The sequence below is a fragment of the Neolamprologus brichardi genome, chromosome 7 (assembly GCF_056152115.1).
Source record: "Neolamprologus brichardi isolate AB-2024 chromosome 7, ASM5615211v1, whole genome shotgun sequence".
NCBI classification, from domain to species: Eukaryota; Metazoa; Chordata; class Actinopteri; order Cichliformes; family Cichlidae; genus Neolamprologus; species Neolamprologus brichardi.
Genome location: NC_142110.1, coordinates 61,943,859 through 61,961,353, shown reverse-complemented (window position 1 = coordinate 61,961,353; position 17,495 = coordinate 61,943,859). Strand labels below are relative to the sequence as shown.

Genomic DNA, 17,495 nt, shown 5'->3' with positions numbered 1-17,495 from the left:
ATTAGTATGCAAACTGTTATGACCATTGACCAGTGGCCATGAGAATCATTCATAGAGAGTTGGGGAATGGCAGCAATCAGCATTGTAATATGGCGAAAGATATGAAACCTGCAGTTAGCTGAGACTGAAGAAGTCATCTTTGATGAGTGAAGAAAAGTTTCTGCAACTGATCCCATCAGCTCAGTTGTCTGCTTGGGCTTCTATTGGTCATTTGCATGCCGTTGCTTCTATCAGGGAAACAGGAGAGGGTAAATTCTGACATGCTTTTTTATTGGCAAAGTCTTGCAGTAATGCATCTGTGGTAGTTCCATAATAGATTCATATTTTGTAATATATCTATATTAATGCTAAAGCACTTTCTGGATGGATGCAAACTGCATTTCGTTGCCTTGTACTTGTGACATGTGCAATGATAATAAAGTTGTTGTCTAGATCTTGTCCCAGATGAACACCTATAAGCCTTCACTCATGCATGTGATCCTTTGTTGCTACAAAACTACTGATCTTCAAGTTGGATAGGAAAAACACAAAAGTACAAATTTTAAGCTAAATGCATTTCCCCAAAATATACTTAAGATAAGATATAATTACCTTTATGTTTTAGTACGCAGGGGAAATCAAGATTCAGAGTATATATTTGATTGTAATTGAAACAAAGTTGTTTTAGTGGAAATATTGTAAACACATCACTGTCTATTTAATTAGCAAAACGTTTGCAGCACTGGTTACCTTTTACATGTCTTGCAGTTAATGAGCAACGTTTGTGTCACGTTTGTGTTAAGTCAGGGTATGATTTCCATTCTTTTCTTTGCCCATATTGCACACAGTCAAAGAAAATTTGGTTATCTGTGGTATATATATGTCCACATATATATGGTATATATGTGGACAACCACACCTCTTAATCTTTCAGTTCAGGTGATTTCAGTCCCGTTGTTACAGGTGTAAAAAACTCAAGCACCTAGCTATGCAGTTTGACTTTACAAACATTTATGAAAAATTGAGTTGTCGTAAAAAGGTCGCTGAATTTGAGTGTGGTATTGTATTAGGATGAAGAAATTTCATCCTTCCCATATATTCCACCATCAACTGCAAGTTGTACTAATGCATTTCGGAACGCCAACAACTCAAGTAAAATTCCAGAGTGGGATCACAGAGTGCATAGGAGCTTCATGGCATTGGTGTCCTTGTCTGTGCAGCTCCTGCAGGTGTAAGCTGTAATTGGTCCAGTACTTTTATCCACATAGTGTATATGTCTGCATCTCAACATGCAAACTGAATGCGATGTGTCCTAAATGTGGAAAATTTTGAAGATGTTAAAAATTTTGAAGATTTTGCAGATTATAAGACAGAACTGTAATAGTTCACTATTTTTTCACATTCAACTTGACAGTAATTTTAAAAAATAGTTAAAAAGTGAGCATAAGCATTGCCAGTTACGTGGCTATAATCAAGTTATCAAACACAACATCACATACTTTTGCTGATAAAAGGAGAGATTGCATATGAGCCTCTACAATGAAAGCTCATTATCCTAAGAGGGATGTTTTCAAGGGAAGCAAAATTTCTTGGTCTGTGGTGCACGGAGAGTAATAAATGAGGATATTTTGTAAGAAAGGAAAAAGGATGACAGTAGGAGAATGTGAAACTAAGACTGAGCAACAGAGGCTCCATGATTTTGCCACTTTAAGGAGGGTTTGCAGGTAACAGGATTTCCTGTGATATCCAAGCAAAGTGGCCAAAGTAAGACACTATTTTCATCTCACCATGTACAGCATCACTCAGTGTGTAGCTAGCTTATTATTCATTGAGTAAACAATTCATGATTCACTCCGACGCAGTGTGATAATATCATCTCCTCCTTCCAGACACCTGCACAGTCTTAATACTAAAACTTGTGCAGGTAATACTCAACGAAACAGAGAGGCAAAGACACATTTAAGACACCTCCACAAAGCTTTTGTTTTGATCCAGTATGATTTCTGCAGTATTCTGTACAGCCCTCTGTAAATTTAACCCAGCAGAAAATGCCTATTCATGTGCTTTTCTATAGCTCTCATTATTCTGAAAACTCATTTTCCAACAGAAAAGTTTGGTGACCTATTTTCTTTTTCACGTGCAGCGGATTTCTGCTGTTCCCTGTTGTTGGTCCAAGTGTAATCATACGAGTAATTTGTCTTCTTTTCTATTCTGAAATCAAAGTTTTATCAAGGTGGAAAATTGATTTCAGCAAGACCTCCAAAATAAAAGGCATCACACTGAATTGAAAACAGATACACAAATTATTTTAGATTTCTAAGTAAATGAAATTTACGCAGTACTAGTATTGCTTGGAAACTTCTAGTTACTTCGAGTTACCCCAATTTGTGATCATTTCAGATCTCATTTGTCATCCTAATCATGCGACATCCAACACCAGTGAAGAAAGGCTAAAGAAAAGAGAGAGAAGAGCAGAGATGTACCAAAAACACTGAACAAAAAGAGCGGTGCCACATCTGCTGTCTGGAAGTCTTTGGATGTTATCTTCTAGCATTAATGTGGCATCATGTCCACCTGTTAAGGAGAGACTCTGAGGCCTTGTCCCAGTGTTTAAGTTTTGTTCACAGAGCCTTCAGTTGATTATTTATTATTTTTCGTGTGTGGTTTTATCTAATTTATGTTTTATTTCTTTTGCATGGTGACACTAAAGTGTTTTATATTTGATAGTAAAACTGACCACTATGAATATGATGCATAAAAATAATGCAACATACCATTAAACGGCCTGAATCTTATAAAATTCCATTATACTGCCCAGCACACCATGTACAGATTGTGCAGAGACAAACATAAAAGTCAGATGTGTGGCTTTACAGAGGTTTATACTTCTTGACCTGAAGCAGAACACTTCAGGTTTTCTTATCACAGACAGTTTTCCTATCAGAGAGCCTCAGAGAAGGATCAAGGCAGAAGCTTTTACCCCTTCTTGAGCCTGAGCTACATGTCAGTAGACTGCAGCTTTATAATTCCTGTGCATTTCTGAGTAGAATGGTCTTTAGATTTAATTCTCAATAAGAAAGTAAATTAGTCTATCTTTTTAAAAACGTTGACCATATCATTAAAGACCTGGCCAGTGACTCTGTAACCACCCACTTTATCTGCTGTGACATAGAAATAGTGGTGTGCTGCCACATGAAGCACCATTTTTGATAGCTGCACACACAACAAGACAACAATATGTAATCCTATATAACATGAAGACAACAAGCACTTACATTTAAACCTACTTTTCAGTTTACACATGCCTTGTTCCCCCTTATAACTTGTTTTCATAGAGAAAGAGCTGATAAATGAATGCTCTGTCACTCTCCTTTCTACCTCTCTTTTCAGAAATGTTAAGCTTCAATTCAACGTTCCCTCAAGTAAAAGTAAAATGCATGAATTATTCCTGACTTTATCGCCATCTAAAGGGGTAAAAAAGAAACTTGTCTGTTTGTAGTAGTCGACATTGGAAAGATTTTCTTTGTGCCACAGACTTCTGGAAAGTAGACTAATTGAGTCTCTGGAGGATTTATGGTTGCGGGTGATTATTGAACAGTTCTTTGGTAAGAAACATTTCAGCCATTGCTGCCAAAACTGAGTAAATGGTTGGACGTATATTAAATTACAGTAAGAGGTTAAAGGCTTCAGGTTGTTTCTAAAGAGGTATTATGAGTGATGATGTAACTCTGCTCACACGAGCATTTTGCTTCCTTCTTCCAATCCTTTTTTCCTAACGTGATTCCCCTCTATCCTTCCTCATCTTGCTACTCCTCCTCCCCCACGGCGGTGCGTAGTCTTTAGGTATTCTTAGCTCTTTCTGCTGTAGTCGCTCGCTCTCCTACAGACAGCTGAGTCTGCTGGGGCTCCATTAGCTGCAACATGTTCAGTACTGAATAAGATGCAGGCAATGCAGAGGAACGGAGGGACAAAGACAGCGAAGTGGGGGGGGGGGGGGGGGGGGAGGCAAATGAAAGATGCAAGAATGACAGAAGGGAGGAAGGAAGATGATGAAGAGGCATCTTTGACTAGAGAGTTGCCACACTTTAGAAGAAGTGAAGAAAAAATATGCACTGTGATACTTTCTTCAATTTCTTTCACTTGTTCGATGTAAATCAGCTACTCACCTCCCCACTCCCACTTGCTTATTAGCCCCCACTAACTATCATTTCCCCCCCCTCTCTTTCCTCTCTTTTGTCCTCCGCCGACCTTCAGCGTGCTGCTCTGGTGTACGCAATTTGGCAAATGTAACATATCAAACTAACAAATCCTCCATATGCTGACAAGCTTGGTCAGAGAAAAAGTTATAATGAGGACAGAGATCACTGACTTTCAGTCGTTTGTGTCTGACAGAAGAGCTCTAGTGTCGAAAGGATGACTGGTGCTTTAAAAGAACTGACAGCAGTGCAGCTCAATTCTCAGTCTGTTCATCTGTTTTAAGGTTGAGCTCAGTTCTTATCAGAGGTTGTGTTATTCAGTCTGTAAAGAAGGCCTTAAAACAAAGTATTTCCTGTATGTACAGTTTGATTCTTTATTTCACTGAAATTTGACATAAGATCAGAACTTTCTAAACATTCACAATCAGAAAACGGTACTAATAACAGAGGAAAGCATGTGGCCAAAGTTGCTCCCAGAGTTATAAAGTGATAAAGTCTGAGAGAAAGAGGTAAAACTTAGTTTCCTAAAGTAAAGCTTTGAATATTAGGCTTTAGGGAAGCTGATGCTGGATTTGCATTGTCAGCAAAACCCCAAGAAAGACCATAAAGATCCATATATAGACTTAAAGTGGCTCTAAACCCCTAGGAGAGGATATGAGGGTGGCTGTAGCTCAGGTGGCAGAGCAGGTCAGCCACTGACCACTAATCAGAAGGTCGGTGGTTCGATCCCAGGCTGCCTCCTGGCTGCATGCCAAATATCCTTGGGCAAGATACTGGTCAGAGGGCCCGGTGGCGCTTGTGTCCGGCAGCCTCGCCTCTGTCAGTTCGCCCCAGGGCAGCTGTGGCTATAATGTAGCTTGCCATCGCCAGTGTGTAAATGGGTGAATGACTGAATGTAGTGTAAAGCGCTTTGGGGTCCTTAAGGACTAGAAAAGCACTATACAAATGCAGGCCATTTACCATGAGATGATAAACTGAACTCTTATAGAATGTTTACAATTATTTCAATCATACAGGTTTCATGTCAGAAATATGTAATCATTGGCTAATTTACACTAAAGCTTCAAAAATCCAAGATAAGCCACTGGAAGCTAAAACAAAAGGTTGGGTGCTTTTTAAGGAGGTGATGTCGTTTAAACTTTGTAAACTGAAAGAAATGAATTGAAATAACAATAGAGCACCAAAGGGAGGAGGAGAATCCCAATGGAAGATGCAGACAGCGATGCATTTTTTTACTGAGCAGTGCAGGCAGCTGAGGTCTGTTTTAGTGGATGTGTGTGAAGTGTGCCAGGTTCACAGATATGTGCTCACATTACTGCACACACTGCTTTTATTTTATAGCTCCAGATCTATGAAATACCATAAAATGCAGAAATTAACATGTCAGATGTAATAATCATTCATCCATTTTCTTCATCTCAGCCGAAGTTGGGTTGGATTGGCAGCAGGCTAAACAGGGTATTCCTGACATACTTCTCCCCAGCAACATTTTCCACTTACTCTGGGGGTAACCTGAGGCATTCCCTGTCCAGATAAGATATACTATTTCTCTAGTGGATTCTGGGTCTACCCTAGGGTCTCCCCCCAGTTGGGCATGCCCAGAAAACCTCATAAAGGAGATTCCCAGGAGGAATCCTGATCAGATGCCTACTCTATCCGATTAAAGCAGTAGCTCTACTCTGAGTCCCCTCTGAATGTCCAAACTCCTCACCTTAGCTCTGAGGCTGAGCCAAGCCACCCATTAGAAAAAAGTCACTTCAGCTGCTTGCACTCACATCCTTGGGGATTTCTTTTTTAGTTATTAAAACATATTAAAAATGTGGGTGTGTCTGTGTTCCCCACCTTATTCTCCAGTCGTCCGATGAGTTCAGCTAGACGGTTGATCTGCGCCTCCAGACCTTCTTTCCTCACCTCCACTGCACCTGCAGCACGCAGACGTACAGATTCAGAATCTAAAGACACTGAATTAAGTAATAATATATCAAAAATATTTGCATCATTTTCTTTGCGGTTTGCGATCAGATATTGGTGCATCTAGTAACATTCATTCAAATGCATCTTATGCGTAATGAAATCAGTGCACTGTCGGCCTATTTCTTTTATAGCTACAGTATCACACCATATCAGTTACATATGGTGTGAACTCATTTACAGTATGCTCAGTAATGTAATAGTGTTTTAGAGCAGAGGAGGTGTCAGAGATATATCGTACTGTGATTTCTGATCTTCTTGTACAGAAAAAGTCTCGGGCCCTTTGCTGATATTTTCCACAATTATTTCAGATCATTAAAGAAATTTTAATATTGGACATAAAACAGCTATCCAAACCTATGTAGCTCTGTGTGAAAAAAGCAATTGCCCCCTAAGCTAATAACTGGTTGTGCAACTATTGGCAACAGGAACTGCAATCAAGATAACTGGTAATGAATCTTTCACATTGCTCTGGGGTAATTGTTTTAATTCAGCAACATTTGAGGGTTTCTGAGCACGAACAGCCCTTTTTAAGGTCATACCATAGCATCCTAATGTGATCCGAGTCTGGATGTTGATTAGGCCACTTCAAAATCTTAAATTATTATTATTTTTTTAACTGTCCAGAGGTGACTTGCTGGTAGGGATGGGTACCGGTATCCGGTGCCATGATGGCACCAGTTCTGACATAAACGGTAGTAACCAGACCAAAAAGCACCGCGCATTTCGGTGCTTTATTTTTTTCCTGAGCTGTGATACACTTTAGATTCTAGCCAATCATTTTACGTTTCCGAGGATAGTAGGCGGGTCCAGGTACGTACGTTCTTTTAGAGCAGAGCTACAGATTAAAAATGCCCAAGGCGAAGCGGTCAAAAGTCTGGCTGTACTTCACAGCAAAATATGCAAACGCAGCAGCCTGCAACAAGTGCTTTAAGGTGATACTGTGATACTGTCAAAGGAGGTAACACCTCAAATCCGATGAAACACCTGGCGACGCATAGCGTTTTTTTTAAAAGCCGAGAAATGCGCCGTATTTGATAGCTTGCTGCAAGTCTCACACCGAGCGCATCTACTGCGGGTGTGGTGCCTGTTATCGGACCCGGAGTTTGCAACATCCCCCAAAAACCCGAAGAGGAGAGTCCTGGCCCCTAGCCCTGCCAGTGTAGCAGAAATGATGACGGATGACGATGGCAGCAGCAGCAGTTCTTCTCTGCGTGAGTAGCTTAATGTTGTTCGTGTGTAATTTACGTTGAGTAGGCTAACCACGTTATTACATTAATGCATGTAAGGTGAACTAGCAAACACCGTTGTAGTTACATGCGGCTGTCTTCTTGTTTGATGACAGATACTCCCTTCACCCTGGCCAAAAAGGCTAAAATGACCAAAGAAAAAGTGGAAAACAGTTAAACAAGTTTGTGTTTTTTCCATTGATTAAGCACTGCTTTCGGCCAAGAGTGATACCATATATGCCCTATAGCTGCAGAAAAGGCTAACATTGTTATCTTTTTACAAAAAAACAGCTGAACATGAGAGGTTTTTGGACCAATTTTGTGTTCTCCATTCTTTAAGCACCGGTTTGAGCACCGTTTAAGCACCGGCACCGTTTCAAAAGTACCGGTTTGGCACCGGTATCGGATAAAACCTAAACGATACCCATCCCTACTTGCTGGTTTGTTTCTCATCACTGAGCTTCTGCATAACTCAAGTGTGCTGCTTGAGCAAAAACTATTTTACTAGAAGATCATCGAGATTTTTTTTGGGCAACGAGCGTTTGTGTTCTTTCGGTCAATGGTGAGTTTCTCCTTGGAATTCTCCCATGGAAGTCATTTTTGCCCAGCTTCGACTACAATGGAACCAAGAGGGGTCTGCAGTTCTCTAGATATTGTTCTGGGTTCTTCTGTGTCCTTCTGGATGAGCTGTTGATGCACTGTTGAAGTAATTTTGGTCGGCCGGCCACTCGTTGAAGGTTCACCATTATTCCAAGTTTTCTCAGTTACTAGAAAATGAAAAAGCCTTAGAAATTGCTATTGTAACTATTTCCAGATTGATAGCTATCAATGACTTCTCATCTGTTTCTTTAGATTGTCAGATCAAGTGTTTGTCACGGTACTGGGTCTGCAACCCAGTATTTATGTTTCAGGTCCTGGATTAATATTCTTTGATTTAGTGTTATCGTGTTCCCCCTCGTCGTCTCCACGTCTTATACGCTTTGTTTCTAATCTTTAGATTTCTGTCACGGTGCCTTCCCTGTGTTCTACATTTAGTTACTCTTGTCTCCATGGTTCATGGAGACAGTCTCAAGTCTGTGTCTTTGTGACGGTCTCATGTTTCCTGTTTTATTTTGATAGTTCCTTTTCCTGTGTTCAGTGTATTCAGTTTTGTTTCCTCTTTGTCTCGTTATGTTTGATTAGTCCCAGCTGTGTTTCTCTCCTGTTTCCCATTCTCTTCAGGGCTCGCAAAATTTTAAAATCTCTGGTAGCCCTTCGGGCAGGCATTCTTCCATTTTTGGTAGCCCAAAATAAATTTAAGTAGCCCGAATAAAAAATAAAGGTTTTTTTTTATGTTTTGTTTCCGTTGCAATATTATACATTAAAGTATAATATTGTGACGAAATATTGTTACAAGAGAAACAAAATTAATCTCTCACCTCCAAAATTAATCAAAAAAATTTGTTAAAATACAAATCACAACAACTGTATAAAAATTACAAATTTCTATTTCTATTTCTATGAACTTGTAAGAACTGTGTAGAACATGAATCAGTCTGTGTCAGATCCTGAATTTGAAATTTCAACTGAAGTCACGGGTAAGAAGTAAGTGGAACCAAGATCTAGGCCATTTGCTTTTTGAAGTTTGCAAAGACTGCTAAATTTTACCAATGGTAGTTCACTCTTTGCAACATAGCACGCTGTTCTAAACAGATTTTTCAGGAGTTCTTGTTGTGCTTGGTTTATTTTTAGTATGTTTTTTGCAATTGCTGTTTGTTCTGGGAAAGATACTGCAGACTGGGCAATAATGCATTTCTTACATTTCTCATGGGTTCTAATGGGGGCCTTTCTTAAAATGACTGGTCCCAGTAACAAAGGCGCTTGTCGACTCAGAAATCAAATGAAACTCACAACACACCTGGCAGAACATCATGATATTTAGCTCGTCGTATTCCAGCCACAGAAATTATTTTGTCCATGAAACCAAAAAAGCTGCACTTTCTTTTTGCCTCATAGTCTGATTTGTCATAACTTTTCCGTTTTGTGATCGGCTTTTCTTTGGCTGCCCCTTCTTCACCCTGACCTGTCTTATTTGGCTCAGCAGAACTAAAATACCAGCGTAAATCCTGCTGCTTTTACACACGTACTTACATAACGGTCAGCGATTCTTTGCGCACTCAACCTCTCACATGTTTAAGCTTGCTGCGAGAGATTTCACTTGTCGCGTTTGAATAGTAAGCTAATGAGTGATAAGACGATGTCACAGTGCTGCTGCTCTCTACACACCGTTCGCGCGATCGCAAAATGAAACTGAAAGCAAAAAGCAAGCGCAAATTCAAACGCGATTTCAATATGTCACATATTGACAGTGGCTCACCGATGCCAATGACATAATTACTCAGCTACATTGGCGAAAGAATGCAAAAGCATAGACATATATTGTCCTTCCTATGATAGCCCGACGGGCAGGGCTGAGTTAGATTTTGGTAGCCCGACTGGAAAAATCGCTAGCCCCGGGACGTCGGGCTAGCGATTTTGCGAGCCCTGCTCTTGTTACTCCTTTGTATATTGAGGCCTGTGTTTTCTTCAGTCTGTTGTTGTGTCATACACCCTCTCTGTCTGTGTTTCCTTCATGATCCCGGTATTTCCTAGTTCTCTGTCCCCAGTTTAGTTCCCTATTTTCTTAGTTTCTTATTTTTATCGGTTTGAGTTTCATGTTTCTAGTTTCTTGTTTTTGGTTTTGTTTTCTGTATTAGTGTAAGAGTTTTTTTTCCAGCAATAAAGCTGCCGTTTTGAGTTTACTTCCCGTGTACGAGTCCTGCGTTTGGGTCCTACATCCTGCCTGCAACACAGCAAACCATGACAGTGTTGTTTTTTGAGCTCATTTGGCTTTAAGTGATTTTTGTCTCAATCAGTCTGGCAGCAATCACACCGGGGTGTGGCTAATAATAATAATTGGACTCAGCTTTCCAGAAAACTTGATTAATCAAAGTTAATGTATAATTAAACAACTACTTTTTTCACACAGGTCCAAGCAGGTTTGAATTGCTTTTCCCCCTCATTTAAAAGCAGCATTTCATATTTACTCGGGTTATCTTTGGCCAATGTTAAAATTTGTTTAATGATCTTAAACATTTGAATCTGCCAAATATGTAAAAAAGTAAGGAATCAGGAAGGGGGCAAAAACTTTTTCATGACACTGTGCGTATGTCAAACAGTAGTAAGTACAAAAAAGAAAAAAGCCCAGCTTCACAGAGCAAGTACTGTACAGTACACAGAATCATACCACCTTATGCTACACCGTGTGCTCTTCCTTTCACATCTCTCACTTTTCACTATCACTGTGAATGAATATTTAATATAATCTGGGAGTTTCAAAAAGGCTGATAAATAGGCAATTATATCTGTTTATCGGAAGGAACTTGGCTTGTTCAAAGACAGTAAAGAAATGGGAAGCTGGCTCCTTTGAGGTGCTCTGTTTAATTGGCTCTTATTCCAGTGCGACTTTAAAATGCACAGCCACACAAGGTTCCACCAAATTAGCTTTGGCTTTAAGATAATATTTCTCTTTGTGTGCAAAATATTTACTTCTCAGCAAGAAAGCCCGACACTGGGGTAGAAGAGCATATCCATCATTTGCATATCCATACTTGCTCATTATCAGTGACTGCAGTATTTTTAATGACACCATACCTAACCCTTTGTGCATTAGTTTTAATTCAATGTACAAAACTTAAGTCATTTACCAAATCAAATATGAATACAGTATATTAAATTTTATTAAAGGGTTCCAAAGCAACCCACTGGGTGATGCCATACTTCAATGCATCCATCTTTATATGAAACAGTAAAGACCTGTTAATCTGGGTGTCAGATCAGAAGATTTTACTATTACTTTATTAAGTTTCATAAGAATTTGAAAAACAATTCTGCCTGTCATTCTTTAACTCTTAATGCCATAATTTTGTTAAACCTCTTGAAGAAAAGCTGAAGGTCTGCACAAAAGTTGTATACGTGTCCAAATACTTATGCACCTTACTGTATATTTGTTGTTTTCTGCATTATTTGCATTGTGTCTTTTACATGCGTGCATTTTTATGTCCCTATCTCTGTTTGAGTTCCAGCATGTAATTTCTGCTGGGTGCTATATTTCTTCCTCTGTGCTATAAAACAACCCAGCATGTCCTATCACTTCTGACCCAGTGGAGCGTGCACGATAGTCACAGTGTTGAGCTTTTCCTCTTCACTGTGATGTGCTAATGTGTGTATGGCAATTATGTAGAGTATCCCAGAGCCATTGCTTATGTTTGCAGTGTTGTAAGGTTAAAATGGTTAACATAAGATCTTTTATACTTAAATGTGCAGAGGGCAACTGGACTATTCCTTTTTTTTTCTCAGTATCTCCATTGATAATAACTGCTTATTTATATGTATTCATATGATCTGAAATCAGAGAACGAATGCTGGGGGAAAAAATTGTTTCCTTCTCATTTAACCCACTTTTGCCAAATACACCACCTCCCTCAGTTCATTCCTACTCTTAACCACTATCTTCTTCCTTCCCTGATTCCTCCTACTCCGCCCCCTCACTGCTGGCCTCTTTCATCCCCTGATGGCCCCCTCACTGCTAATTGGAGAGCGAGCTGTCCACTCTTCATTAAAAGATTTAACAGCCAGTCAATTAGGAGCTACCTCCCTCCACCCTAAACACACACACACACACACACCAACTAAACCATAGTCTGTAGCCATGGAGACAGTTGGAGATAAAAGCCCAGTGGTCATTTTGATGGACTTAGAAAATAAGTGGCCAGCTCAATTATAGAAGTGTGTGAGGAATTACAACCTTCAAATTTTGGAACAGGGTGGGGTGAGGTGGGGGGTCTCTATTGACTTTCTACTCAATTAAACCGGATTTGAGTTAGTCCACATTCGCCCAATTTAACTTTCTATTCTGTGCCACAGCGAGTGTGAAGAGAGAGTGCACATGAATCACAGAAAATTGCCATTATGTCTGAGTAGATGAACTTAAAATGTTTTTTAATACTTTGTATTATATAAAACGTTTATTATATATATATATATATATATATATATATGTGTGTGTGTGTGTGTGTTTGTGTGCACTACGTAACCAGTGTTTCATTGCTCATATCGTCTCCAGAAGCATCATTCTGAAGAAATCCACCTGTGAACATCCATGGTTTAGGGGCAGGGATAGCTCAGTAGGTAGAGTGGTGGCCCCACGATCGGAAGGTCGGGGGTTCGATTCCCCTGAGCAGCTACCCTGAGGTACCCCTGAGCAAGGTACCGTCCCTACACACTGCTCCTACTTCACTGAGTGAATGGGTTAAATGCAGAGAGGAATTTCCCCACGGGGATCAATAAAGTACACTTTCTTTTAGACATCGTGGTCATGGACATGTACAAACTCCTGAGTGTTCAGCTGGTCAGATAAAACTCAAGCTCTGTACAGAAAAGAGCCCAAGTCAGCACCATCTCCTGGGCTGGCTGATGGAGGCTCTTTAGTGGTGTGCAGGACATTAGTGAGGGCCTTTTATTACATGGTGATGGCTTCTGCAATCTTTTATGCATTTGCCTACCGGGGAGGTGGCAACATGAAGAGGGACAGGTAACAGCTTAATAAACTGGTTAAGAGGGCCAGTTCTGTCCTAGCCAGTGCTCTAGGCCTCATAGAGGGGGTGGGTGAGAAGAGGATGTTAGCCAAGCTAATGTCCATGATGGGCAACACCCGCCCTCCCCTACATGAGACTGTGGAAACCATGAGCACTCTAATTCCCTTTTTCTTCCTGACCCTGGTGCTACTGTAGCACCTGCATTTCCCCAGTGTGGGATTAATAAAGTCTATATCTATTTCTTGTGACTTCTTTTCTTTACAAGAAGCCATAGAAAGCACCCTATACTCATCTTTCATCTTTCACAAGTTCCTATTGTGCTCTATAAGGAACTCTGGTGATCTTACTGAACTTGCTTGCTATTGAGGTAAACTCAACAACTCATGTTGTTACATGTTGACTGTGTAAGTTTGTGTAATTCCATAGTCACAGATGAATTCTGAATGCACTGCTTTGCCTAAAACAAATGAGAGATTCAAGTTTACTTAAAAGCAACAAAAAATATGAAAGAGCAACACAAAGACAGGCTGTAAACACAGTGGGGTCAAAGTAATCGGTTTCCATATGTGGGTCAGCTTTGTCATATTAAATAGTATTTTATTAAAATGACATAGAAAACGAGAAAACTTAAAATCACAGGAAATGAGAAAAAATAAAGGCAATCTTTGTCGAAATGTGTCCAGTGTGCTAACATTTAGTATATCTACATAAAAAAAGAACTGAGGGCTCTTCTTCTGCCCTCCTCACACTGGCTCACTCACCATCTTCCATCCACTCAAAGGCCATTTCCATCGTTATCAGTGCTGGACATATTTTCAAGAATAAGTTCCATCTTCCCAGTGGTTCGGAACATTCGATATTTAATGCTTATCGTACCATAATAGTCAACAGTGCGTAATACTTCTACTACAATTACTGTGACAGTAAAAAACGAAGGAAATTATGGCATCAGATGCAATCAGTCTGAAAATTCATGTTCACCCTATATTTTACAGGCATAAATTACCAGCTAGTGTGTTTCATATTTCTAAAGACATCTATCATAGCAGAATGCAAAACATCCACAAATCACAGTTACATAATGCTTAGAGCAGCTGGATGTACACAAATAAAGGGAGTGCAGCTGCATATCTGATAGAGAAAAACCCCAGCATAAAATAAAACAGCCAAGTCCATTTAGATAAGCAAAAACACACGTAGTTATGAAAAATTGTGCCATCGTTTTTTATATAGACAAAGAGAAAAAGATACAGTAGCTTACAAAGTAATACCAGAAACTACATTAACACGACGATACTACTTTGGTTACATGGAAATACTGCAACCACCGTCCACCATTCACTAATCTCTCTGTGTGGTTGAGCAAAAATATTGCAGTATTATTGACAATTTACAGTAATTTTGTCTTTACAGAGTCTTAAATTATTTATAAACTGGTCCCTTTTTTAGTTGTGGGAAAGTTCACACTGCAGAAACATCATCCAAACTTAAAAACTGATTTTCCTGATAGGGAAAGGTCAAATGCAAAATCTCGCTGGAATCTAAACTCCCTGTAAGAGCTGGGGGGCATGATGAAGGGTCACTTAAGACTTGCATCAAAATCTCTGTGCAAGGGCAGAATCTATGTTTTCCTCAAGCGAAGACACACGTTCTTACCGTGAATAGCCGTATGCGATGCAGACACACAAAGACACACTTGATTCTGAGTGTGCCTGAAAAAGCACTGAACAATAAACTGCAGTTCATTTGAATTAACTCTCTTCACTAAAGTGGCGGTTCACTTAGAGCAGAAAATGCACTGAAGCACTGCAGCAGCTAGAACATAGCATGAGCTGCTTAACTTTAAGTTGGAGGATATATTTAGCTCCTTATTCTCCTCTCCGTCTCACTCCTTTTCTCAGTCTTTGTTTTTTGTTCCACTCATCTCCCACTCACTGCTTTTTATTTCCTTTCTGCTTCCCCTGCCTGCCTGTCATTTAGCAATGACTCTCAGACCAGTTCTGTAGGATTGTGTCATTATAGAAGTGCTATTATGGCAATAAAAAGAGCCACAAAACAACTTTACTATGACTATGGGAAAACCACTGAGAACATAATTTCTCTAATTTTATTTACTGTTAAAAGGTTTTTTCCCCCCCAACTCTTGATAATAAACACCCTTCGTATGGATACAGGAGAGAGGGAGATCACTAATACAGTGAAGTAACGACAATACGACTTTCAGGTCTGTTAACAAATGGCACCGGCTGTTTATATTTACAAGCTGCCGATTTTAACACACTGAATGTCAGGGAAGAAGAAGAAGGAGAAGAAGGAATTATGGCCACTCTGGCACCCATATACAGGTGGAGGAGAAAATAGTTGGGAGTCATTAATCAATCGCCTTGTCCTGACAGAAGACAAAGCACTGCTGACATCAAGGACCTAAGCTGTCAGTGCTGCTTTGCAGCCCACAGCACAGAAGAAAAGGTGGATGTGGGGGAGAAAAGTGAGAAAATAGGAAAAGCGATGACGTAATGAGGTAGATGAAAGATTGAAAACGAGTATGAAAGGTTGGCTTTATACCTTTGCCTTGGTTTAGAAGTCAGGATCCATCCAACAAGTAAATATTAAAGGGGGACAGGGTATACTGATGTACAAGTTACAATATAATTGAAACTCTTTGATATGCATACTCCCATGGAAACAAAAATAGTTTTGGAACTTGGAACAGGTGGTGACTTTTGTACATGGGTATTTTTGAAAACAAAGATTTTCCCTTTTTGTTTAAAAAGAAATCCCATCCACAAGAACAGTTTTGAAAAAATATCTTCATCCACATGTAAAACGAAGTCAAACGCTGTCAAGAACATGCCAAATCCTAACCGTGTAGAAATGTTGGCCAATCAGAAGTCTAGAAGCCTGTAAGGGAAACAGTAAACCTTAAGTACATCTGAAAAGTTTTTGTGTTTTTCTTGAAGGCAAGTCAATTTTGTATTGCTTTTCAAGTGCCTTCATCATTTCAAATGTTAATAATTAAAGGCAACGTTTTGGATTTTGTCTCATTAGCTCTCTTGGCCAGAGTTTATTCAATAAAGAAAGAAACTGAAAATGTTAAATTAGTCTGAGTGATTCATAATTATAAGTCACAGCGCTGTGAAATATGGCTGGTGTAGACTCACAACTTAGCAATGGACAAAATGAATACAGTATACATAAATTTAATTTTAGAAAATTATTTTTTTCAAAACCGACAATGACGTTGGCGTCGGGATTTGAGTTGTGAAAGCGTCTGTGCTGAATGTAGAAGCCACGTCCGAAGTTCACTCTGATTCCTCTGCCTGTCTAAATGGAGGGACAGTAACTGTGTATATGTAAGCGTGTAAAAACTGCAGATAGTAAGATTAATAACAACAGTATTTTGTGTATATCCACCATTGTAGAAATGTATCTCACGTAAACAACGTGGTGCACAGCGTGACGTCAAAAAAGACTCACACCTTTGACGTTGCGTGACTAAATGTCCGTTTTCCTCATCCACACGTAAACGCAAACACTGAGTTTTTGAAAATCTCCACCCTGGCAGGAGTTTTTAAAAATCTCAGCTTGAAGTATCCCAAAATGGCGTTTACATGTGGATGAAAGGCAGAAAAAGCAGCGTTTTCAAAAATACCCGTGTACGTGTGGACGTAGCCATAGTCACTTGCATTTGGAAGCACCTGCTTCCGTGACAACATTTGGTCAAAGCACTTTAGATTTGGGTGAAACACTCAGTTTTTAGCCTGACCAGTAACAAAAAATCCATCAGAGATAAAGTAAGAACAGGCTTTCAGAAAAATACAGAAGGGTTCAACACATTTCACTACAAAATGTGTCATCTGGTCTTAAAAAGAGAAAAGTAAAAGATGAGAGAATGCCATAAAAATATCTCAAAAAAGACAAACAGTGCTGTTTGGACAGATAAAACTAACCTGCAACAGAATTACACAGAGACAGAGTTTGGAGAAAGGTCACAATCCAATCCGTACAACTTCACCTGTGAACACTGGGGGCACTGTTATGCACGGCATGCAGTGGCGCTGTGTCAGTGATTATTGATGATGTGACAGAAGATGGAAATAGCTCAAATTCAGCCATGCGTGCAAAGCTGAGTGAAAAGTGCCTCAGACTATAGGTGGAAACTAAGCCAAAACATACTGTGAAAATGACCAGAGACTTTTTCAAGTTCAGGAAGTGGAATATTCTGAAACAACCAACTCAGTCTCCTGCTTTCAACTCCATTGTGGATGTACTTCACCTAAAGAAGATAAAAGTGGGCAGAAAGATCCAAAACAACATCTGAAGACAGATGCAGGTACGACCTTTACTGCCAGACCCTTCAGGCGATGTCTGACCAAGCATCAGGAGGTGGAAACGCACAGTCCCATGGAAACCCATCAAGTGACATTTAGGCTCCTGAAAATATAGGACTGTGTAACAAGCACTTGCAACCAGCCATGCTGCTATTGAATAGCTGTTGAAATACA

At 39.7% G+C, this 17,495-nt stretch overlaps 1 protein-coding gene across 2 annotated transcripts in view; it reads right to left on the bottom strand.

Moving 5' to 3' along the window:
* The window catches only part of necab2 (N-terminal EF-hand calcium binding protein 2), a 136,412-nt gene that overhangs the window by 42,045 nt on the left and 76,872 nt on the right, over positions 1-17,495 (bottom strand). For both annotated transcript variants that reach the window (XM_006797408.3, XM_006797407.3), the window contains exon 8: positions 6,018-6,097. In XM_006797408.3, coding sequence (XP_006797471.1) covers positions 6,018-6,097 — 80 coding nt within the window. The remainder of the gene's footprint in view (positions 1-6,017; positions 6,098-17,495) is intronic.